The sequence below is a fragment of the Leuciscus leuciscus genome (assembly GCF_965113295.1).
Source record: "Leuciscus leuciscus genome assembly, chromosome: 25".
Classification (NCBI taxonomy): Eukaryota; Metazoa; Chordata; class Actinopteri; order Cypriniformes; family Leuciscidae; genus Leuciscus; species Leuciscus leuciscus.
The window spans coordinates 24,283,382-24,308,801 of NC_138724.1; the positions used below are offsets into that span (position 1 = coordinate 24,283,382).

The 25,420-nt window shown below is 38.5% G+C and overlaps 2 protein-coding genes across 3 annotated transcripts; one reads left to right on the forward strand and one right to left on the reverse strand.

Moving 5' to 3' along the window:
* Positions 1-36: 36 nt before the first annotated feature.
* polg (polymerase (DNA directed), gamma) lies at positions 37-12,104 on the forward strand (the record flags this gene model as incomplete). Its single annotated transcript, XM_082160078.1, is given in 24 exon segments — positions 37-221; positions 681-1,280; positions 1,367-1,562; positions 2,402-2,569; positions 2,647-2,793; positions 3,031-3,110; positions 3,211-3,393; positions 3,837-3,985; positions 5,379-5,502; positions 5,595-5,819; positions 5,893-6,013; positions 6,102-6,176; positions 6,722-6,838; positions 6,915-7,075; positions 7,161-7,214; positions 7,301-7,418; positions 8,640-8,775; positions 8,886-9,132; positions 9,595-9,717; positions 9,812-9,989; positions 11,066-11,274; positions 11,355-11,515; positions 12,024-12,076; positions 12,078-12,104. Coding segments are annotated over 23 exon segments (3,618 nt in total). The 5' UTR covers positions 37-221; positions 681-714.
* Positions 11,842-25,420, reverse strand: fanci (FA complementation group I). Of its 2 annotated transcripts, XM_082160077.1 has the most exons (38): positions 25,253-25,420; positions 24,538-24,653; positions 24,333-24,405; positions 23,741-23,871; positions 23,245-23,398; positions 23,008-23,065; positions 22,790-22,831; positions 22,576-22,699; positions 22,416-22,501; positions 22,208-22,340; positions 22,045-22,125; positions 21,535-21,671; positions 21,282-21,459; positions 21,093-21,180; positions 20,876-21,006; positions 20,720-20,790; positions 20,518-20,632; positions 19,833-19,955; positions 19,639-19,707; positions 19,451-19,552; positions 19,186-19,365; positions 18,481-18,602; positions 18,220-18,384; positions 17,707-17,886; positions 17,006-17,172; positions 16,842-16,921; positions 16,599-16,715; positions 16,466-16,517; positions 14,616-14,743; positions 14,384-14,449; positions 14,202-14,298; positions 13,539-13,723; positions 13,376-13,432; positions 12,959-13,018; positions 12,797-12,874; positions 12,580-12,675; positions 12,368-12,475; positions 11,842-12,282 (listed from the first exon to the last, which is right to left on the reverse strand). In XM_082160077.1, exons 2-38 carry the CDS (start codon positions 24,637-24,639, stop codon positions 12,220-12,222), a joined length of 3,999 nt encoding a protein of 1,332 aa, XP_082016203.1. In that variant the 5' UTR covers positions 24,640-24,653; positions 25,253-25,420; the 3' UTR covers positions 11,842-12,219. The 2 variants fall into 2 exon arrangements, with proteins under 2 accessions (XP_082016203.1, XP_082016202.1); XM_082160076.1 differs by having other exon boundaries at positions 11,842-12,475.

Sequence of the window (25,420 nt, forward strand, 5' to 3'; positions counted from 1 at the left end):
GGTGTCACTGTGAGGCAAGTCGAGCTTTGCAGAAACACAGTATTTCTTCGGATAGCGCTGTAGTGTGTGTGGCGCATCCGAATGTTTCTGTTTAGGGTCAGTTGCTGCATTTGGGAGCAAAATGTTTACATTACTATAAAGAAAGCGGGTTGCAAGTACAGTAGCATGGACGACCAGCCAGCGTCATATTTATCCAACGGGGGATAATCAGGAAATCTGAAGTAAGGCTGTCCATGTGAAAATGGAGTTTGTGAATTATTTCATTAAATAAAATAAGAAACATGCTTAATCAAATTATTTAAAATACTTGTCCTCGAATTTATGTCTGCAGTAAATAAAACCGAACTTCTCATTGTAGCCCAACTATGTACTTTAAATTTTGGGATCAGGAAAAAAAAGAATAAACCATTATTCATAATTAAACCAATAAGAATAATAACAACATTGTATAGTAAAAACAAATTAAATGTAAAAATATATATATAGTATGAATATTTATATTACATTTATAAATTTCCAATTTTCCAAATTTCCAAATTAAAAAGACACATTGCTTTGAAATATGATTGAGCTTTGCACAAATAATAACATCTTCAAGTCGAAGGAAAAACATAACCAAACTTGACACGGTTATTTGTGGTATGTAAGAGGCATTTCTGTTTTTATTTTTCATTTTCCAGGTTCTTCCGAGTATGTTTCATCCGAGGCCGTAATATGATGCTCCGTCTGATATGTCACCGGTGGCAGACCGTCGTACAACCTGCAGTTTGGTTAAGGTGGTGTTCCACCTCAGTGAAGCCCAAATCCCAGCAGGGCTCAGACCAGACCCGTCTGAACCCCCTCAACATCCAGATGCTCTCCAGGAACCTGCAGGAGCAGATATTCCAGGGCCGGACGCAGGTGTACATGGACGAGGATGTTGAACGCAGTATAAGACACTTGGAGCAGCATGAACTCTGGGGGAAAGAAACAGACCTGTTACCTGACGTAGAACTCAAACTACCTCAAATGTACGGCAGTGACATTGACGAACATTTCCGATTACTTGCCCAAAAGCAGAGCCTTCCTTACCTTGATGCGGCCAGCCAGCTTCAGGGAGCACGGCTTCCCGGGATGCCCAAGGAATGGGCTTGGGAAGTGGGCTGGACTCGGTATGGGGCGGGTGGAGAGCAACACAGGGTGAATTTCCCAGATGAGAAGGCTATTGTGTTTGATGTGGAAGTCTGCATGGCGGAGGGACACTGTCCTACGTTGGCCGTGGCGGTTTCCCCAACTGCCTGGTGAGGGTTATTTAACCGTAACAGGTCAGGATTTACTATTCATTTCACCACTGATTCCAGACAAACTCTTTTATTTGGTGTTTCAGGTACTCGTGGTGCAGTAAGAGGCTCGTAGAGGACAGATACGCCTGGTCTAGTGATCTGACGCTGGCTGATCTCATCCCGCTGGAGACCCCCACAAACTCCAGCCAGCCGCGGGTCGGTGAGTGGCCGGAGAGGCTCGTGGTTGGACACAATGTGAGCTTTGATCGGACACACATTAAAGAACAGTACTTACTGAAGGTGAGGGTCATTTCGGACTCATTTGAGTCTGATTTTAGATGTTTCTTCCTTTTTCTGTTGATTCTAAGGGTGCAAGGATATAAAAATTCTACATTCTTTGGTCTTAAATCATTAATAAAGGAAAACTGAAACTGTAAAATCTAAAATGATAAGAATGTTATATTGTACAGCAGGCTTTCCCAAATTGGTCTACTGGAGTTGGTAGAAAGCTAATAATTAATTGAATCAAATGAATAAATTAATCATTTAAAAATAAAATGATCATAATAAATCACTTGAAATATTGTATCTGTTTATTTGCATGTCATGTGACCAGCATTAGAGGACCTGGAACTTGCCGATGTGTTGTTAAATTATTGAAATATTAACTTAAAATCTCAGGTTGTACTTCAAGAAAATATTTGATGTAAAAAAAAAAGGGTTTGGCTGACAAAAAAAGTTTAGGAATCCCTGCAGTTGGCGTTACATTTTAAATAAAATTAAATCTATAAAAAATCAGTGCTGAAGCTAAAATAAAATAAAATATGAATGACAAAAGCACATAACAAAATGACAAAAAAATTAACAAATTGAAATTATATCTGGAAATATAAATAAAAGCTAATTCTGAATATTAATAAAATACTGTCATATGTAATTAATTAGATTTGCTAAAGATCATATGTAAAATTATAAGTGTTTGTTAAGATTAACTTCAAGTGAACATGCACAATTTACACGCACAATTAAATATCCAATATTAACTGATACTGATAAATTAAACAAAAATCTCTAATATTAGCTGATAACAAATATGATTCTGATTTATCATGCATGCGCTTTTGGGTCGGTCTGTGCAGGGCTCCAAGATGCGTTTCCTGGACACAATGAGTCTCCACATGGCAATCTCAGGGCTGACGGGATTCCAGCGCTCGCTCTGGATGGCCAGCAAGCACGGCAAGAGAAAAGGCCTACAGGAAGTGAAGGAGCACATGAAGCGCCTCGGCCGTCGCCCTGAGGGCCCGATGGTTTGTGCAAACCTCGCAGCTGTTGTCAGTTCACAGTGCTGTAGACAGTATTCAATTGTATGCATTTCCTCATGCAGATTGGCTCATGGGAATGGGTTGATATCAGTAGTATTAATAACCTTGCTGATGTTCACGCTCTCTACGTGGGAGGAGAACGGTTGAAGAAAGAACCAAGGGATGTGTTCGTGAAGGGCAGCATGTCTGATGTTAGGACCAATTTTCAGGTAAGCAGGATGTTTAAAGAGGCAATATTATGGCAAGTTTTTTTGTGTCTACTAGAATAGGTAACGCTCTGTTTAGTTCCTGTCTCTATGAAGCGCCTTCTTCCGAAAAGCACAATGTACTCTGATTGGTCAGCTGGACCAGTGTGTTGTGATTGGTTAACCGAGCATGTTTCAGAAATGTCACGCCACTTACCATAACCGCGGCTGCGTCTGAAATCTGTTTATTTGATGCTTCAGGAGCTGATGCAGTATTGTGCTCTTGATGTATTAGCCACACACGAGGTCTTCACAGAGCAGCTGCCTCTCTTTATGGAGAGGTATGACACTTCATTTACATAAACCCGCCCTCCAGCTTTTCATTGTGACATATTATTGTTTAAGTGACCTGTCTCCTTTGTCAAATCTGCATTTTTCTAGGTGTCCTCACCCAGTGACACTTGCGGGTATGCTAGAAATGGGCGTGTGCTACCTTCCTGTCAATCAGAACTGGGGGCGGTACCTGGAAGATGCTCAGGCCACTTATGATGAGCTGCAGAGAGAGATGAAGAAATCATTGATGATTTTGGCTGATGATGCCTGCCAGTTATTGGAGGATGTTCGGTAAACATGCATTAGTTTGCCTCTTTCTTTTATAATATCCATTAGAGTCCCTTAAAGGTTCATGAAACCCCTTGTTTCAGCACCGGTCAGTTCTCACCACAGTTTTGAATAACGCTACATAAGTTGACATGGTAAGCCGTGGAGTGAAGGGGGAAAAAGGGAGCTTCAATTCATTGAGTTTTATTTTGTTCTCATTGAGTTAAAAGCTTCAAAGCTTCCCACAAATGCACACCTCAATTTACCATGACACAATATACACATTTAGGATTTTTTGTTTATGGTTTCATGACCTTTTAAGGAAAAGTATCCACTTTTACAGACCATTCAGTTTATTTTCTTTATTTGTTTACTTATAACTGGTCTGGTGTAAAATAGATTGTGCTAACAGTTTTAGTACTCAATAATCCAATGTTTAGTGATTATTGGTGTGGTGTGCTGTTCAGGTACAAAGATGATCCCTGGCTGTGGGACTTGGATTGGGACGTTCAGGACTTCAAGCAGAAGAAAATAACTGTAAGCAAGAAGAAAGCCAAACAGGAGGCTGAGGCAACAGCAGCAGCCAACGGAAATATACCCAGAGACTGGGACGAGGGTAAGGGTTTATCATTTGCACATTTGATCTTGCATTATGAAGATATATCATTGCTTGAACATTTTGAACACATTTGGTTCTGATTTTGCAGTAGCTGGCTAGAAACAGTATTTTTCCTTCTTGAAATATTTGAAATAGTTCACTGTTAGTTAAAGTTCATTAAATACACTAAAGTTCAAAAGTTTGGGGTCAGTACATTTTTAAAATGTTTTTGAAAGAAGTCTCTTCTGCTCACTAAAGCGGCATTTATTTGACCAAATTTCTCTATTTGAATATATTTAAATTTTTTATTTATTGCTGTGATGGTAAAGCTGAATTTTCAGCATCATTACTCCAGTCTTCAGTGTCACATGATCCTTCAGAAATCATTCGAATATGCTGATTTGGTGCCTCTCATTATTATTAATCAGTTGTGCTGCTTAATATTTTTGTGGAAACCCTGATACTTTTTTAAATTTATTTATTTTTAGAATTATTTTATAAATAGGAAGTTAAAAAAATTATTTGAAATGGAATCATAAATGTATTTTCTGTCACTTTCAACCCTTCTTCCAATTATATTCATCTGACTTTTCCCTTTGTGGATCGGTCCTATCCAATTTGTTTTTTCTCCTATTTACACAGCCAGGACTATGTACAAACACAATTTTTTTGACATTACAGACATTAAGCAAATATTCACAAAATTGTTGATTTAGCCTTACCCTTAAACGCATACCATTGACTACCCTCCTCCTCCTCATTCATTGTTTTAAAGTTAGACATCAATCATCTTAGTATTCCTCAATCAATTCATTATAAACAATATAACTAGAAAAAATATATATAAAAAATGCTTGTTTTCCATTTTTTTTTACTTGAATAGGGTCCCTAAAGACCCGAGGTGTGTAACAGTGTATATTTTTATATATTTTTTTCTGCACAACAATACTTGAATCTTTGAAGACTGAATAAATGCAATTCACCTTTATTCCACAAGGTGGAAATGTCTGATACACAGTGATGAAGTGACATTTCAGTTACCGCAGGCAGAAAACAAAAGAATAGGAAGCATCATCAGCAAAACTTGAAATGGCTGAAAGATTTACTGCAGAACAAGTTCAACTGAACGCAATCAAATATTAGTGCCACTATCACTTGATGGTGGATCCGGTGAAGAAGCTGTCAGCGATCAAAATATCGATTTTGAAGATGTTGAAAATGATCGTTTTGAGAATATGTTTGAGATGGCGAGTATGAGCCAGATTCTGAATCTACTGGGAAATAAAACATTCATGCATTTAAGGGTTACATTTTCAGCAGAAATCACTTACTGCACCTTTATTTGACCAAATCGTGCAGAACCCTGAATCAGGATAAGAGGAACAATAACATTATTAACCCTCTGTTCCAGACCCAGGTCCTCCTCCAGAAGAAGTTGAGGCTGATCCACACCCCAGCAGAGAGCTTCTACAGAGACTGAAGGAGACCGTCAGCTGCCTGCCAAAGAGGAGACAGCACTTACCGGCCCACCCCAGGTGAGTGCCGTCCCCCCCTTATCCCATTTGGGTCAAATAACACAGGGTTCCACATTGCATGTGTTCACATTTTGTTTATTGTCTATGGTCAGCTGGTACCGTAAGCTGTGTGTGAAGATGTCTGAGGCCGAGGACTGGTCTCCTGGAGCCAGTCTCATCAGTCTGCAGATGAGGATCACACCCAAGCTGATGGGCCTCACGTGGGACGGCTTTCCCCTGCACTACACCGACCAGCACGGCTGGGGTTACCTGGTACCAGGCCGCAGAGATAACCTGGACATCTCAGAGGATAGTGAAGGACCTGTATGTCCATACAGGTAAAATAAAGTGAGGATAATAATGTGTTAATTAGGAAAATATACAGCATCTTTCCTAAAACTTGGTTTCCAGGGCAATTGAGAGCATCTATAAGGAGTATTGTGAGCGGAAGGGGAAGGAGCAGCCCCAGTATCTGGACAGCACACTTTCTGATGATGACCTCATGTTGACGGACAGTGCCCTGTGGCAGAAGGTTAGAGCTTTGGTGTGTTACTAAACTGGGTTTTTAGGGCTGGTATTTTCTGTGACAGTATCTGCATATGTTTATGTCACATGTGTAGGTTGAAGAAGTGAGTCGACTGGAGGTGTTTGATGATGAAGTGTTGAGTACAGCAGGCCCATCCAAGAGGATCAAGGTTTGCTCCATTTAAACCTTATGATAACCATGTTTAAAAATATATATATATATTTATAAAAATATCATTTTTAATATCATAAATATTACATGATATATTAAATAGTATTACATAATAATTAAATATTTTTTAAAAATATTATAATTTAATACTATCTAGTATATAATTTAATATTAATTATATTTTTAACCAATAATTATTTATATTTGTATTATTTTTTCATAATGTAATACTATGATGAAAATATTATTAACATTATAAAAATAGGTAAAAATGAAATTAATATTAATTGATATATTAGATAACTTAATACTATCTCATATATTTTTTAGCATTTAATATTTTTAATACATTTTTATATTTCTAAAATTAAAATCAATTAAAGACTAAGATTAAAATATTATTAAAATTATTAAAATATTATTCATATGATATATCAAATAGTAATAAATTATTATTGTTATTTAAAATATTAATTAAACATTATGATTTTTTATAGGATGAACCACTTTTTTTGTGTAATATTACCTTTATTTTGTCATTAGAAAAAAATAAATTCAATAAACGAAAACGGGACCGGCGAGTGTCCCTATCACCACGGAAATGGACCATACAATGATGTCAACATCCCTGGCTGCTGGTTCTTCAAACTGCCCCATAAGGTACAGGATTGTGTTTCTGTCCGATTTGTACAATGCAGTCATTGAAGTTTTAGACTCAAATTGTTTAAAATCACAGGACGGAAATGAGAACAATGTGGGCAGTCCATTCTCAAAAGACTTCCTGTCCAAAATGGAGAGCGGTACGCTTCAAGCAGGACGTGAAGGCACCAACGCCACACGGGCGCTAGAGATCAACAAGATGATGTCCTTCTGGAGAAATGCCCAAAAACGCATCAGGTTTGAGATTTCCAAATGTTCTCTATTTGAAATGTTTTGAATGTCTAGATGGTGCTTACCACTGATATTTCGTCTCTCTTTGCAGCTCCCAAATGGTAGTGTGGCTCCGCAGGGCAGAACTGCCACGCACCGTCAGACTGTAAGTTAACAGCGTCTTCTAGTGTCGTCTTCATTTGATTACAAACATTCCAACCTTGTCTGACGTCCTCTTTGCTCCTTCATCAGACATCATGACTTTGATGAGGAAGGGAAATATGGTGCCATTTTACCGCAGGTCATCCCAGCTGGAACGGTCACTCGCAGGGCTGTAGAGCCCACGTGGCTGACTGCAAGCAATGCTCGGGTACCACAACTACTGATAAAAATGACAATTCACAATTAATGAAGATAATCAATTATTTCCATTAATTAACTTTTTTTTACACTACTTGTCAAAAAGTTTGGTACAAATACAGTAAAAACAGTCAAATTGTGGAATATTATTACACTTTAAAATAACAAAACTGAATTTCCAGCATTGTTACTCCAGTCTTCAGTATCACATGATCTTTCAGAAATTATTCTAATATGCTGATTTTCTGCTCAGGGAACATTTCTTATTATCAATGCTGAAAACTATTTTTGCTGCTTAATATTTTTGTGGAAACCGTGAATTAAAACTTTTATTCAAAAAGGTTGCATTAAAATAATCAAAAGCGACAGTAAAGACATTTATAGTGTTACAGAAGATTTCTATTTCAAATAAATGTTGGATCAATAAAATCAGATTTGCCATCACAGGACTAAATTACATTTTAAAATGTATTCAAAATTTTTAAAGTTTAATGTTTATCAATATTACTTTTTTAACCAAATAAATGCAGCCTTAGTGAGCATAGGAGACTTTTTCAAGTCATCTTTTTCTTAAAAAAATCGTATATATATATATATTGTTTTTTATACAGTTGTAAAGATTTTTACCATGGCTGATTTAGCTCTGTCATATATGGAAGAAAAATAGAAGAAAAATAAGACAAATCTTGCTTTGATAAATCATAATTATGACATAAAAGTTATCGAAATGAACAAGAAGTCAAAATGATGAGAGAAACTAAGTCAGTTATGACAAAAAGTCATAATTATGACAAAAACTTATTTACATAATTCCAACTTAAGTAATTTTGATGTTTCATCTCATTATGAGTTAGCATGTCATAATATTGACACTGTCAATTTCAACATTATGATGTAGTATCTCATAATTTCTAGTAAATCGTCATTTTGACTTTTTGTCAGAATTTCAACATTTTGTCGCAATTATGACTCATCTCATAATTTGGATGATTTATTGGTGTTATTTTACGTTTGTTTGATTTTTAGAGTTTTAAGCTATTTATCTACAGCACTTTGGTCCATTTGTATGGTTTTGAAACTGCTTTATAAAAAAAAAGGTTGAGAATTTCTACTTTTTTCACATTATAATCATGATTTACCAAAGTATTCTTTTTTTCTTGTCTGGAAATGGGCTTCCATAATTATGACGCTGAAATGGCATTAAAGCTGAGCAGTTTGTGTTTGTCTGCAGAAAGACCGTGTCGGCAGTGAGCTGAAGGCCATGGTGCAGGTTCCTCCTGGTTATCACCTGGTGGGAGCAGATGTGGATTCTCAGGAGCTGTGGATCGCTGCCATGTTGGGCGAAGCACACTTTGCAGGAATGCATGGTAATCCAGATGCTGTTTCCTAGCCATTAGAGATTCCAGGAGGCAAATTCCATGATGCTTCTATGGAACAAACTACGCCCCGTAGTTCATTCTTAATCTCTGATTTCCAGGATGCACGGCGTTCGGATGGATGACGCTCCAGGGAAAGAAAAGCCAGAGCACGGACCTGCACAGCCGTACCGCAGATGCTGTGGGCATCAGTCGCGAACACGCCAAGGTCTTCAACTACGGACGGATTTATGGGGCCGGCCAGCCGTTTGCCGAGCGACTGCTCTTGCAGTTCAATCACCAACTGAGCCAACAGGAAGCAGCCAGTAAAGCTCGGCAGATGTACGCATTTACCAAAGGACTGCGCAGGTAGGCTAATAAACCCTAATTTATGGGTTAATTGACTGTGTATGCCAAGCTTTTTTATTTTTTTATCATATATTCTGTCCGGGACTACAGATGAAAAATAACCTTCGGCTAACTCTGGCACAATTACTGAAAAGTTTATTAATGTGCACTGTCCTTGTTAAAAATAAATTAAAGAAAAAACATTCTTAAAATTTACATTCTTTACTTTTAAAGTAAAACATGCAATTGATTTATATTACATTATTAAAATAACTTGTTTTTAAATAATATTATTTAAAAAGTATAATTAATATTATATTATATATTAAATACTATTAAATTATCATTTAAAATATTATAAAAAAATATTATACAGTATATTAACTAGTGTATCGTTTAAAATATTATTAAAAAGTTTTTATTTGGTGCTTTGCATAAAATAATGGAATATGTGTTGATATCACATTTTTTGATTATGTGCAGATATCACCTGTCTGAGGAAGGCGAATGGTTGGTAAAGAAGTTGGATGTAAATGTGGAAAGAGCTGAGGATGGCACCGTCTCACTCCAGGATCTGCGTAAAATCTCTAAACTGGCATCTCAGAGGTCTGCTGACTACCCCTGCTGCCACGCAAGCCATTTTATTAAAGTCTTATGTTGGACAAATCTGCATGTTATACTTTTGTTTTGATCCTTGAAGTACCACCAGGGGGAGCAAGAGGAAGTGGAATCTCACAGGGAAGCGCGTGTGGACTGGCGGGACAGAATCAGAGATGTTCAATAAGCTGGAAAGTATCGCCCACTCTGAGGAACCAGCCACTCCAGTGCTGGGCTGCAGGATCTCCAGAGCTCTGGAACCTTCTGCTGTTCAGGATGAGGTGAGGGAACACTTGAGTTCCTTCAAGGTTTTTTTTGCTTGAAAATTTTTTATTATTCATCATCCATTTATACCTCTAAACTGATGTTTCTAACTGCATGCAGTGACACAAACTGTATAAAATGTAAAATTGGTGAGTTATCTGCAGAATCATGGGTAATGTAGTTTTTCACCAGGAATTGTGCTGTTTAACACCATCATTTAAAAAAGTAAAGTTGAAATAATGCGGGCTGATGGCTTCAACAGAAGAATATACCATCGATTACCAACCTCACAGGCATGCTATATAGTTTTATTCAATTTCCCTAAGGAAAAAAGGGATGATATTTTTACTTCTGGAACCTGACTGTTGCACTCTATTATTAAGAGTTGTAACTGACTCCTTCACTCTACCGCAAGTCTTTTAATGTTAATGTGTAATTCAAAATGAACTGGGATCCATAACTGTGATGCATACCTTTTTTTTCCCCAAAAAGAGTGATATTGCACATGATGCAGTATGTAAATGATGTTGTAAACCAACTGTTTTTAAAGGGGACCTTTTATGATGCTTGAATGTTAAAAAACACATTTTTCACATATTTTACATTGTTGCAGTACCTCGCTTCCCAGTCTGTCACTAACGCTCTGTCTGTTTAGTTCCTGTCTGTATGAAGCCCCTACTTACGTAAAGCACAATGTGCTCTGATTGGTCGGCTAGACCAGTGTGTTGTGATTGGTCAACCATTTCGAACATGTTTGGGAAATGTCACGCCCCTTATCATAACTGTGAGTTTCAACACACTACTAACTCACTTTTAGCACGTGTCTTGGGTGGAAATTGCAATCGAGGCGTTTCAGGGAGTTCAGAAACTGTTTGATATAGAGAATAACTTTGGAGTGACTTTGCAGACCTTTTTCATGCTCAAGCAGCAACATCACTCTAAAGAAAGTTGAAAACGTAAAAAAAGCATAACAGGTTATTTTTAGGACAATACAAGTATTGTTTATCTTTTAATTGTTCACATAAACCATAGTTTTGATGGTTTTAGTTAATTTAATCTCCATTTAATTCATGACAGTTCTATTGTGCTTTAGTTCATTACCAGCAGAGTCAACTGGGTGGTTCAGAGCTCAGCGGTGGACTATCTCCATCTGATGCTGGTGGCCATGCGCTGGCTGTTCGAGGAGCACGACATTGACGGGCGCTTCTGCATCAGTATTCACGACGAGGTGCGTTATCTAGTGACGAGTGAAGATCGCTACAGAGCTGCACTCGCCCTACAGATCACCAACCTGCTCACCAGGTGAAGACCAACCTTTGATTCCTGTTACTGGTGGCATTACCCTGTGAAGTGCATGCTTGAATATTTCTGTTCATTCTCAGGAGCATGTTTGCCTATAAACTGGGAATGATGGATCTGCCGCAGTCAGTGGCTTTCTTCAGTGCAGTGGACATTGATAAGTGCTTACGGAAGGAGGTGACCATGGACTGCGTGACTCCATCCAATCCCACAGGAGTGGAGCGGAGATACGGGTTAGCCCAAGGTAAGACTCAGCCTTAAAGTGCCCCATTATGCTATTTTAAAGGTTCCTAGTTTTGTTTTGAAGGTCTCCTACATTAGTTATACATGCATCCAAGTAAAAAACACTTAAATTGTCTCATAATATACATTGCAGTATCAGCTCTTTTCTCATTGTCTGAAACGGTTCGATAAATTATCCTCTCTAAACCCCTCTTTTCTGAGAGCCTACTCTGCTCTGATTGGTCAGATGGCCCAGTCTGTCGTGATTGGTCTACCGCTTACAGCGCATGTTGGAAACAAAATGCCCATCTATTTTTGGCTGGATGGTTCCTTAAGAAATTCACCAGATCACATGTAGACATTTGTTTATTAATATTATAGCAGCATTTTGTGAACATCAATAACTCATTACGTCTAAAAACTTGTATTAAGAGCACAATGTATTAATTAAGCAAGAGTAAGGCAGGTATTCTTTAAATATTGTCGATGTGCTACCGTGAATAAAGTTGATCATGCTTTTATATCAACAGGTGAGGCGTTGGACATTTATCAGATTATAGAAATCACCCAAGGGTCTTTGGCCAAAGGAAAACGACAAGCTACAAAGTTAAAGTAATATCTGTGTCATGAAAGAATAAACGCAGGTCATGTGAACTGTCTCAACACATAAATGGCCGTCCCTAGTACGAACTCAAAAAAGTGCAAAAGAAGGACTAGAAGTTTTTTTCACTTCTTCCTCCTCTTTTTCTTTGGCGCTTGGTTTTCCTCCAAAGGCTGAGAGTCTTCAGTCTAAGGAAAGAAAGACACCATTGAAGATGAAGAAAGCAATCCCAGAGCTCGGTCTGAGGATGAACATGTTTAAACAGAGACACACCTGTTGGCTTCCGTCCTGCTGCTGTTCCTGCAGTGCAGCTTCCAGCGTGGCAGTGTTGATTCTGAAGTCTCTGGAAGTGCTCAGCTTCATATACTGCATCAGATTGACCTGTGTAAAGACATTCACCAATGTGCCGTAATGTTTCAGAGGATTTTGTTACATTTTTTTGTTGTAAATGCCGTGCATATGGGCAAAGAATTAAGAGACCTTACCTTGGATTTCTTGGAGAGAAGAATGAGAAACTTCTCATACTGTTCAATGTTGAAAATGAGGTTCGGGATGGCTTTAGTCTCACGGAGAACTTTAGCCTAGAAATCACATCAGATGCACAAAACGGTTTAAAGTGGACTTTTTTGTTACCAAAATATTTTCATACAAAAAAAATCATTTATTTTTCAGTCTCAGGTAATGAATTGAAATAGTTCTCACTGAAGCAGCTGCTACTGCATCATCTTCTTTTTTCTTCTTCTTCAACTTTTCCAGGCCTCCAGCCGTCAGTTCTCCACTCTGTACGAGACAACGTTTAATAATGTGTTAAGACACTGTTGTAAAGGTTAAAAAACATCAAACTGAAATAAAATGGGCACATACCTGTACATATGTGATGAAACAGTAACACTGGGGAGTGAGATGAGACCCTGACAGCTTCACCTGGACACAAGACATGTTTGTGAGTTGTTAAATTACATAACTTAGGATGTCATTTAGGTTGAATCTGGATCTACAAGAAACGCCTTGAATATTATTGTTAATTTACTGTGTTTTAGTTTTGTGCTAAAGATTCTGAATCAACTTGGAAATAATGGCTGTTTGGACAAATTGATGGTTCCTTTGGTGTGAAATGGTTAAAAGGTTTGTTTTTATCACAAATAAAAGGTATAAATGTTGAGAGAGATTAAATTGTACATCCTTGCATCATTTCAAGATAAATATTGTAACTAACGGGCATTAAATGTCAATGTTTGGTCTTGCCACCCTCTATACTCTAAAGAATTAGAAAAACCTTACCAGTTTCTCCAAACGTGCGGGGAACTGACCAGGTTGGGTCGCACACAGCTGAATATACTGGAAAAATAAATAAAATGATTTCCCAAACCATATAGAGCAAATCAAAAAGACTGAATGTGCGATTATGAATCATATTACAGTCGTAAATCAGGATGAGACTCACATATTTGGTAAGTGTAGTGAGGAAGCTGTAGGTTCGACTGAGCTCTCTCATTAGGGTGTCCGTACAGGGTCCCGTGGGCAGAGCGGTCTGAACCAGCTCATGCAGAGCCGTTAACAGCGTGCCTAACTGAACCGTGACAGCCTTCTCGATCGGGTCCTGCTGGCCCAGTGGCTGCTGGGTATTTCCTAATGCACACAGGACATTTCCATAATGCTCTTTATCCTAGATCAGGGGTGTCCGATCTGCTTCTGGAGAGTTTAGCTCCAACCCCATTTAAACACACCTGAACCAGCTAGTCAAGTGCTAAATTCATAGCATACTACTTTTACTATTGTTACTAAATAGTTATATGGCAGAAATAGTAACGGTAGTATGCTATTCTACATTACGCAACTGTCTTAGAAAGGCATACTAGAAACTTCCAAGCAGGTGTGTTGAGATAAGATGAAGCTAAACTCTGGACAGTGGCCCTCCAGGAGTAGGTTTGGACACACTTGTTCTAAATTAGGGAAATCCAATCCTGGTCCTGGATGGCTATAATCCAAATTAAACACACCTGAGCTATTCACGGTCTTCAGGATTGCTAGCAACTTCTAGGCAGGTGTGTTAGAAGCCTTCCAGGAAAAAGATTGGACACCTCATGAGATTTTTGGTGCTTTTTACCTGAAATTGTTCTGTCGGAGCTTATCTGGCCTTTCTTCTTGGCGATCAACCAGTCTACTTCATCCAACACCTTTCCAACCTGAGACAGGACTAGAAGCTGGAAAGGAAGAGAGGCAGACGCTACGCTCTTTTAACAGGTATGAAGATTTAAACATTTGTTTCTGAAGTGTGTCCGTTCTTACCGTGGTGGATGCAGCTGTTTTCATGCTAATGATGGCAAAATGAGATTGTTTCTCCACCTCTACGTCCTGATCAGAAACAGAAATGACTATTTTAGAGACGTACGATCAAATGTAAAGTCTCCAGTTGTTTTGTGCACCGTTTTTTGGGGGGTTTTTGAACACAATTTTACTGCCTTGAGGAGACCTGAGCAGACTAGAGAGGTTTCATTTGTTTTAGAAGAGGCCACAGTACCTGGTCGATGTCTCCCAGCTGGCTGTGTATGTCCTGGCACATCTCCCAGAGCAGAGACACTGGGCTTTTATGCAGGACTTGCAGGTTGAACAGCAGGGACAGCAAGCCCTTAGTGAGAGAGATGTCCTCTGAAAGAGAGAACAGGGTGAACGAAGGGTTGGGGATACAAAATGAAGAAGTTTAATAATCTCCCATTTTATCCGTTACTTAACTCTTATTCAAAATGTATATATGAAGAGTTCAGATGCAAAAGCCTCTAAGTGCCATCTGAAATTTTCTTCTAGAATGATCATTTTTATCCAGCTCGTATGTTTAAGTTCAGTAATTTCACTTAAATGACAATGAAAATTACCTATTAATTGTCATTTAAGTGAAATTACTGAACTTAAATATACGAGCTTGATAAAAATGATCATTCTAGAAGAAAATTTCAGATGGCACTTAGAGGCTTTTGCATCTGATCTCTTCATATACAGACCCTTTCCAAAAAATTAGAATATCATGGAAAAGTTGATTTATTTCCATAATTCCATTCAAAACGTTAAACTTCCATAGATTATAGATTAAGGGCCCACAGCTTAAACGATTTCAAGTATTTAGTTGTTTATTTGTACATAATTTGGGCTTCCAGCTCATAAAACCCACGAAAACAGGATTTCAAAAAATTTAAATATTACATGAAATCACACAGTAATACCATGGTCATTGAACCAGGTTTTGGTTATTTTGGCAGTGTGGGCAGGTGCAAATCCTGCTGGAAAATGAAGTCAGCATCTCCATAAAGCTTGTCTGCTGAAGGAAGCATGAAGTGCTCTGAAAATGTCCTGGTAGACGGCTGCGTTGAGTGGACAGCACAGTGGACCAACACCAGCCGATGACATGGCTCCCCAAACCGACACAGACTGTGGAAACTTCACACTGGACTTCAAGCATCTTGGATTGTGTGCCTCTCCATTCTTCCTCCAGACTCTGGGACCTTGGTTTCCAAATGAGATGCAAAATTTGCTCTCATCAGAAAAGAGGACTTTGGTCCACTGTGCTTTATTAAATCCAGAGTCAACGCAGCCGTCTACCAGGACATGTCCAGAGCACTTCATGCTTCCTTCATTTTCCAGCAGGATTTGCACCTGCCCACACTGCCAAAAGAACCAAAACCTGGTTCAATGACCATGGTATTACTGTGTAATTACTGTGTGATTTTGAAAGCTGAATGGGCTTTATGCACAGCTGCACTACTTCCTGAACTTCAGCCAGCTCTTTGTTTCCTGTCTGTCATTATTGGACAAACTGATTAATCCAGGCGTGTCTGATTATTGTTACTGAGGTCAGGCACACCTGGATTAATCAGTTTGTCCAATAATGACAGACAGGAAACAAAGAGCTGGCTGAAGTTCAGGAAGTAGTGCAGCTGTGCATAAAGCCCATTCTCAGCATCATTACTCCAGTCTTCAGTGTCACATGATCATTCAGAAATCATTCTAATATGCTGATTTGCTGCACAATAAATATTTCTTATTAATGTTAAACATTTGTACTTCTTAATATTCTTAAAGACACTGAAAAATATTATTTCTGTTCATTCAGTGAAAAAAAGTATTAAAACATACCTTTCTTAAACTAGATTTTTACTGTTAAGTTTTTGTTAAATATTTTGAATCTACTTAGCAATAATGGCTTTTAGGACAAAAGTATGGTTCTTTTGCTAGGAAATAGTTATCCCAAATGAAATGCATAATTTTTGAGAGATATAACCAATTTTTCATTCTTGCAACATGGCGAGATAAATGTTGGTTTGAAAACATCCCAGCTCCCCCTAATAAATGTTTCATCTCTGTACATGAATCACTCACCGAAGTTGGTTTCCTTGCAAATTTTCACAGTCCATGTGAGCATTTGCGTAAACTGCACATAAAAACAAAAAGACGACGTATTAAGATTCCTGACAGCCAACACTGCAACAACACGAGTGTTTCGAAGAGTTACCTGCTGAGAGGAAGGATCGAGCTGTCGTGACAAAACGCTGAGGATGCTGACCAATAACTGAGCTTCTTTACTGTTGAACTCCTCCTCTCCCCCGCTGAGCTGGTTCATCAGCGCTCGCTGGACACAAAAGATCAACTTACAACACTTGCTGGTGTGTGTTTCGTCTCCAACTCTGATTGAGCAGACGAGAGCAGAGCAAATGGAACACTATGGTCATTCTGGGTTTGAAAATGAAGCTGGTACCTGAAACTGGCGGATATAGAAAGCCGTTTGCGCTGTCAGAACAGACCCCTCGCCCTCGCCCTCTGCTTCCCCTGAAACATCTTTAATACAGATTGTGTTTCATTAAAACACCATTAACATACAAAGCTATTATTTCGAAGTCACAGGAATGCTAAGACGCCCACCGAGAGAAGACAGGAAGCTGCTAATGCGTGTTGGGTATCGCTGTATCACCGTGGTGAAGACTCGCAGAAGACCCTCCAGACATAGTAATGATACACTGTGGCCCTTCTCCTTCTTCCCAGCATCCTCCACGGTGGACGGCACATTAGTGTAGCGCCACATTAGCACGCTGCAAGAAGGGCAACCGGAAATTAAGAAATGCAGCATCTTTCAAGCACTGTACCCCAAAGTATATCTAAAAACATTAAGCTTTTATGAGGTTTTTAAAGTCACCATGAAATCAAAATTGACAATTCTTTTTTTAAGGAATATTGAAGTATTTATAATAAAAAATGTATCTGTTCACATCACTATTTTGTAATCTTTAATCAAAATAATTTCCCCTCCCTCTTGCAGCGTCTTCTCTTCTCTGAATGTGTTTATTGGCGTGAGGGAAGGACAACCTGTCACTCACATGAGATCCACCAATAGCAAACCACAACCATCCAAACAATTCCAGATGGACAAAATCAAGTCCCGCCCTACATTCATTCTAGTTCGAGAAGCCGTTTCACTTGGAAATACTTCACCATAGGGAAGAAAAGACTATCACAACATCCGTTTCATGCCAACTTTAACAAATGTTTCTTTTTTGGGGTTTGTTCAATTGAAGTCCAGATGTTTACATAATGAAATGTGATGGCCAATAACAAAAAGCAAAGACCTGGTGATGTCACAGAGGTGGCGGAAGGTCTTGTCAGGGCTCTGTCCCTCCGGTCCGTCTGTGTGTCCGGTGTCCTCCAGCTGCTGGATCTTCTGTAGGGCCACGCTCACGCAGTACCGCAGGAAGTCTCCACTGGAACGCAACACAGACAGGCTCTCCTCGCGGCTCTGAGTGCTGTCTCTAAAAGAAATTAATACTTGTATTCAGCAAAGGCGCATTAAATTGATCAAAAGTGACATTTTTTGATCAAAAGTGACTTCCCATTGATTCATCAAAGAATCCTGAAAAAATGCATCGTCTCCACAACAATATTAAGCAGCACAGCTGTTTTTAACATTGATAATACAATCAAATCAAATAAACGCAGTCTTGGTGAGACTTCTTCATAAGAGACTATTTCAAAAACCTTTAAAAATCGTATACCGCTTTTGAACAGTAACGTACAAACTCTTATTTTTAGAGTGCCGGTGTAAGGCAAATAAATCCTCATGTAGGTGCACAGTGAAAGTGTACCTGAAGAGAGCAGTGAGCAGTGTGGAGATGAAGCCTAGAGACAGCAGGCTGCGGGGGGGTTTGCTGGACGACGTGGGGCGTCCCTTCCCTGCCCGCTCCCTCAGGATCTCAGACACTTTATGATAGCGCTTGAAAAGCTCCAGAATGTCCTCAAAATGGTTCTTGCTGCTCAGCATGTGAACCACAGAATATGTTAAACACATCTAGCATGTAATGCCTGATTTAAAAGTATTCAAAAACAACGCTTTCACAAACACACACCTGTAATTAGCAGTGATGAAGTTGTACTCCATGAGAACCTCGTTCAGTCCCATCACCAACACAGCGTAGATGCTGTTTTTTATTCCAACACTGGAACTCGTTGAAAATTCAGCACACTTATCCTGAGAAGCAGAAAATGAAACATAAAAACTGCATAATGTAGATTTGTCTGTTGTAATGCCGCTACCTTGACCAAATGTACACTATCAAAAGTTTCATGATTTTTTTAAATGTTTTTGAAGGAAGTCTCTTATGCACATCAAGCCTGCATTTATTTGATAAAAAAATACAGTAAAAACTGTAATAACTTTTCTATTTGAATATATTAAAAAAATTCATTTATTCCTGTGATCAAAACTGAATTTTCAGCATCATTACTCCAGTCTTCAGTGTCACATGATCCTTCAGATATTCATTCTAATATGCTGATTTGCTGCTCTAAAAACATTTCTTATTATCATTTGTTTGGTTTAATGTTGTGTAAACCACGATACAATTTTTCCAATTTAAATAGAGTTAAAACACAAACAATTTGTTAGACATTTTTGTAACATTATAAATGTCTTTACTGTCACTTTTGATCAATTTAATGCTTATTTTCTTGCTGAATAAAAGAAACTACATTTCTTTTGAACAGTATTATCCAAGTAAATAACATTTTCATTTAGATGTAACCAACCAGCAAAAGTAAGAATCATGCCGTACCAACTCAAAATCCTCCAGTTCGCTTTTAATCATGCGCTTCGTTATGCTTTCTAGTATAGCATGCAGTTCACTTTGGACTCCGCCCTCCTCTTCGTCATCTTCATCATCGCTCGCACTGCCACCTGACCGTATGTTCTGGTTCCACAGCAGGCAGTGAACCGTGCAGCACAGCAGGTGCGCCTGGAGAAACAAATATGACCTGAAGTTTCATCCTATACATGTTCAAGTGCAGTGCATCGATGTGACTGAGGCATGGCATCAGTACCAGAGGCTCCTGGAGGAAGACCTGATCTCCATGTGCGCTGATACACGACTCCAGCTTCAGAGGCGGAAGCAGATCTTGCTCGGGTTCAAAGTATCGTTTCAACTGGTAAACACAAATAATAATGGAATCATTACCATTGTCAGAACAGGAAGGCATAGGCTCTCGTTTTGGTAAAGGATGATACACACTTGTGACAGGAGGGTCTGCATGATGGAACTCGACAGCTGAGAGTTACGACGAAGGACATCGTGGAAACCCTAAAATCAAACAAATCACTTTCTCAGTACAGCACAGAAGTCAAATGGAAAGGATCGATCAATCACAGCTGTGTTCGTTCACTTCTTAATTTCTAAAAGGGGAAATGAGAGGGTCAGACCCAGACCTCATAAAGCATGAGCCGGACGTCAGCCTGCTGGTTAAGGCACCGGCGTAGACTGCTCAGGATCTCCAGGCAGAAGGCTTCATTAGCAGCAGTGTTATAGCGCGAGTGCACGTCTGCATGGACCTGCAATGGGAATCAGATACGGTCACACAGTTAGAGGATTCTTAAACCGGATTGGCTGGCGTTAAAGCGACGTCACAACAACATAGTAGCATTATGTAGACCAATAGAAAGTTTACTGCTGAGGGGAATTCAAGCTTTTTTTTTTGTTGAAAAATGTAATCATGCAGCCCTACTAACTTCTAAATTCAATTGTTTTAAATGCTAATTTAAAGTGAATTTAGGCATCACAACATCTTGTACACCATGAAAAATAGATAATCATTTTGAGATTTGCAAAAGATTACATTTAACAGTATTATTCAATTATTAGTGTTTTTAAAGATGACCTAAGTGAGCGTTAGATGAGTGCAAAGGTAATCAAAATGTAAAAATAGGGGAAATGAGCCCCACGGTTAAATATCCAATATCACTGATAATGATAAATACTAATAAATAAAAAAACTTCTAATATTGGCTGATAACCAATTTGGTACCGATATCCTGTGCAATCTCCATTAAACATCAAATCTGATGCAGAATTTTGCTGAAGTTAAGATGCGTAAAGCAGATGTCTATAGTTTACCTGGCTGGTTGTAATGGCCTGACTGGCCTGGCTAGAAGCTAAACTCCCCAGAATACGAAAGTTCTTCAGTAGCAACAGGAAGCCCGCCACTGCCGACTTCCGGCCATCTAAATGACTTCAGAGAGATGATGATTCATTAGTACTTCGTCATCATTCAACACAGAGGAAAAAACATTTGGATGTGGACCATTCCTTACTCTACCTGGAGAACATGGCCTTCCGGAGGACCAGGATCAGGGCATCTTTCATAGACATGCTCACTTTGAGCAGGGGCTGAGCAGATGAAACATTAAACGTATCAAAAAATTTAAAAAGGCATAATAGGTCCTCTTTAATATCATGTGGATTGAGATGTTACCTGCACAGCTTTGAGGAGCCCCTGTACACTGCTGAGGGGCAAGTACGAGAGCTGGTCAAACGTTTCTGTGACCTTAGAGGAAGATTCCAAGAGGATCATGGGAGCAGACATCACAATGCTGGAAAGAAGGTCTGCGGCAGAGATAAAGCCAAGAAGAACACAACAAAATTTAGATAGTGAGCTTGAATTAAAAATCTGCAAAAAGACGACTACTAACCAATGAAATGGGTGACAGGTGAGGCTGTTTTAGTCACCAATCGATTCAAAACTTGCTCTAGGATCTCTCCTCTGATTGGTTCATGCAGCTGTACAAAACAACCCCACAAAGTTGTCACATATTTGCAATGTTTGGAGCATAATTTATGTATTACAAGGGGAAAAACATCAGTTGACAACTACACTGAACCTTGAAGCTCTCAAGAAGAACTTGTCCACCAAGTCGACACGCTTGTTGGTTTGGCGTTTTAGTGGTGGATGTTCCTTCTGTGACCTTCCCAAATGGTCCAGCTTTAGGCCCAAATGAGTCCATAATTATAAATCCCAGTTGCACCAGACCTTGAGTGACATGATCCCAGCCAAACACACTGCAGATAAAGACATAACACTGAGCAAAACCACACAAGGAAGAGGAAGAAAAAAGCACTGCAGTTTAAGCAGACCTGTTTTTGACGGTGTCCAGAATCATGTTGGAGACACTGTTACACTGAGGCAGCAGTTCCTGCAGAAACTTCGAGCTGTGCTGAATCTGATCATCCTTGAAGTTTTTTGTGATGGCACCCTTCAGGAACTCAAATACCTAAGCATTATGGGTAATGTTAAGAGTGGGACAAAAGTCTGAGTCAGTAAAACCAGCATATTTTGGGCATCACAGGCACGTTTTGAAGAATTTGGGATGTTCAAATGCACACATGACTCATAAAAATGCTGCGTTGGTGCTGGGTGATACATTAAATATTGGCGCAAATATTATAAAAGTATAATTTCTTATTATATAAGATGACGGAATATCGTGCGTATCGCGATAATGTTAAGTTTAGCTTATGAAGAGTTCATCATCAAACTTCACCAAACTACATCATCAAAATTTTCACATTTTTAGCTACATCGCCTATCCCTACTTAGTAGACAGCTCACTAGGTTTAAAGAAGAAGGATGAAACCCAGACGTACCTGCTCCTCGTACCGTTGGATACGAGCCACAGAAAGCAGCAGAGCGATACTGAAGGGACACAACGGATCACTCTGGGCCACCTACAGAAGAAGACAACCAGCTAGCACTCACAGATGCTCAAAGAAAGGGGTGTGATTACACGTGAGGCTGGCAGACTTTCACCTTGAGGTTTTTAAAAAACTCCCTGCCGAGCTCATGGTCAAGACGAATGGCAAAGACTATGTGGAGGATGACGGTTCCCTCTACGTGTCGCAGCTGATCCTGTGGGATGGTCTGCACCTCCACATCTTCACTCCTAACACAGATACATACATAAAATGATCGGTCCAATTAAATTAAACCATCTGACCTGAGCAAGTGGGATACTCACTCTGCATTTCTCTGCTCCTCTTTCTGAAGTTGGTCTTGCTTCTTGAAGTAACTGATGATTCCCTCTAGAACCAACTTCTTACAGCCCTGTCAATGAAAAAATAAGAATCTGACCATAAAAACACACTGTTTTAAAGAACTTTTAAAACATATCAACAGACCTTGGCAGAGAGCAGCAACAGCTGATAGACCATAGGTGGAATCTCCTGTAGATCCAACTTGAGGAACATCCGTAGAATCTTCTCAATCAAAAACTGAAGCTCCTCAGCAGATAACGGAACATCCCTGACACAAAAAACATGTTTTTTTTGTGTGTGTGTGTGTGTGTGTTCAAGACACAAAGTTGATAACTAGCCAGTTAATGTTTCAACATACCTGAACATGGTCGTAAGGTGTATCACACACTGTGGATCCCATCTGCGTGAATTGGAGATATGTTACTAAAATGTTGGTGCGGTATAGTTTATAAATAGAACATTGTCTGACTTTTGTGTTCTAGTTTTACTTGGAGAGCACTGTCTCTTCATTTCTTGATTGTCTTTATTGATTACTTAGTGAAAACCAATACTAAAGCACTTGAATTCAGACTTCACCTGCTGGAGCAAAGACTGTTGATCAGCTGTTTCTTGTATTCATCTCCACTCAGCTCACCTGAAGTAAAAGTAAAAAAAAAGTTAGTTTTTTTAAAGACAGTAAAAAAAGTTTCTTATCTTTACTCCAGAAGTATTTAATCCAAATTCACTTAATTAACATCACTTAACTGTTGTTGTTTGACCCTACAGAGTTATTTCCTTTTTTTAACAGTTTGTGCTTAGCAAATAGAATCTTACCTTTCCCATAAGCTAATGTTTCTGTAGCGGCAAGAGCTGTTAGGATTGTAGGGAAAAGTTCCAGCGATCTCCCACTGTTCATCTCACCCACTTTGATGGCATCCACATATAGAGACGCTAATGTGGCTAATGCGTGACCCGGTAGACTGTGTGTCTATGGCACAGAAGAAACCCATATTATACAGGTATAGTATTAAAGTCACCATGAAATCAAAATTGACAATTCTTACTTTTTATGGAATATTGCAGTGTTTCTTATAAATTATTTATCTGTGGATTTTTTTTTGTATTCATGTGCCCTCTTTAATCTTTAATCAAAATAACTCCCTCCCTCTTGCAGCGTCATCACAAGTTATGTAATGAATCTTTAATTACAAGTTCAGTCCCAGGGATCTCCCTATATGATAATCAAAAATTCAACATACTGGTTACTAGCCTAGACCTTTAACCACTACGTCACTATTAATTTGTGTACAACGGTATGTAAGAAAGTCACCTCCAACATCAGAAGCCCAATGATATCTGAGGCCACTTCTGTCTGCAGGTCTCCAGATTCACACAGTGGAATACAGTGCTTGTACACTAGCAGTCTCCGGCTAGCGCCATGTGAGTCACTTACCGGTGAACCTAACATCACAAACAAACACAATTTGATATTCAGTGCTAATTGATTAAGCAGCACAGAGTAATTTTTAGTTTGTTTTTTTACACTTACACTTATTAGACATGGTATGCGTTGCATTCATGCGAAAGCAAAAGTTTTTGATCATACCAGTTATTTCTAGTATTATTTAGAGAGATATTATTATAGCTTTTATTAACATTTTGAATTTGTATATTTTCCAGATTTTTTTTAAAGAAATTGAAAAAGTATTTTGTTTTAACTCATTTTTATTTCAGTTTGTTCTTTTAATACGTCAAGTACATATAACATTGCATTGGCATCTAGTTAAAATGAAATAAGTGATGGTGTATTTTATTTCAGTTACTATTTTAGTTAACTATAATAACCCTGAATGATACATTGTATTAATACTCTATTCACAGATGTATTTGGTACTTTAAACTTAAATCAAATGAACACTTACCTTTAAATATGGCTTTGATCAGGACGCCTGTGTCCTTCCCTTTCAGAGCACTATTAGTAAGGATGGTTGTGAGCTGTAGAGGGACAAAAAAAATATTTGATACATAATTTTAAGGTGATGCCTTGTCCATGACATGATTAGAGAGTTTTGCATTGATTACAATCTCACTTCACCTATACACACTACAGCACACAGAAACACAAACCTGATCGTCGGACAACAAAGTGAGATGCTTCTGTAGCTCATCTACACCATCACTCTCCGATAACGATATGATCTTTTCCACAGAAACCTTCATCTTGGACATCGATGTGCCCAGACCTGTGAGTATAAGGTCACATAAACACGTCACATAAACACAATGACTTTGCAAAAATGCTTTTCATTTTGTGTTCCACTGAAAACTATCAGCCTACGAGGGAGAAAAATACAAGAGTGATTAAATGATAACAGAAAATTAATTCTAAATTAATTTGTTAATTATTCCTTATATTATATTCTATATATTCTCTGCTTACTGTAGTTATTAGGCAGTTTAGGAACATTATAACCAATAAACAAATACTAATAATAAAAGCATGACTCAAAGGTGCACATAAAAAAACATGGTCATTTGTAAAGCAACACATGCTTTTATTACATATGCATACATTAATTAATTCATACATAGCCTAACGTTACCTGTTCATTATTATTAGTGAATGTGTAATATAAAGATATGCAAGTTATTAGGCTGCGTTGTGTAAACAAAAGTAGTAATAACAATAGAACATCATCTCGTTGGCTAGCACAGCAAAAATAAGTCATAATCAAAGCAATATTTGAATTAGGACAACATAATAGAAATGAAGTCAATAAGAAAAAAAGCAAAGAAAACAGAAAAACTGTCAGATACGCATTTAATGAAGTGTATAGTCTACCTTTACAGTGTCAGTGCCTGTTTAAGCTAATTTTATGTAGGATTTGTTGATAAATGTTCCTTTTCAGAAAGACTTGTTTCTTGATATCTCTTGCCTTTTGCAGTCGGTAACCCGTCACCTTGTTTAATAACAACTGAAACTCCCGCCAGTATGTGCATGGAACACTTC

Bases quoted from the DNA above. Each gene is read 5' to 3' on its own strand.
- fanci (XM_082160076.1), bottom strand. From the start codon at position 24,639: ATGTCCAAGATGAAGGTTTCTGTGGAAAAGATCATATCGTTATCGGAG. The intron at 22,126-22,207 runs GTGAAAGTCTGC...CTTCTTCTGTAG, and splicing joins AGTTTTTTAAAAACCTCAAG to GTGGCCCAGAGTGATCCGTT. The intron at 19,553-19,638 runs GTGTGTATCATC...TGTGTTTACCAG, and splicing joins TGCAGACCCTCCTGTCACAA to TTGAAACGATACTTTGAACC.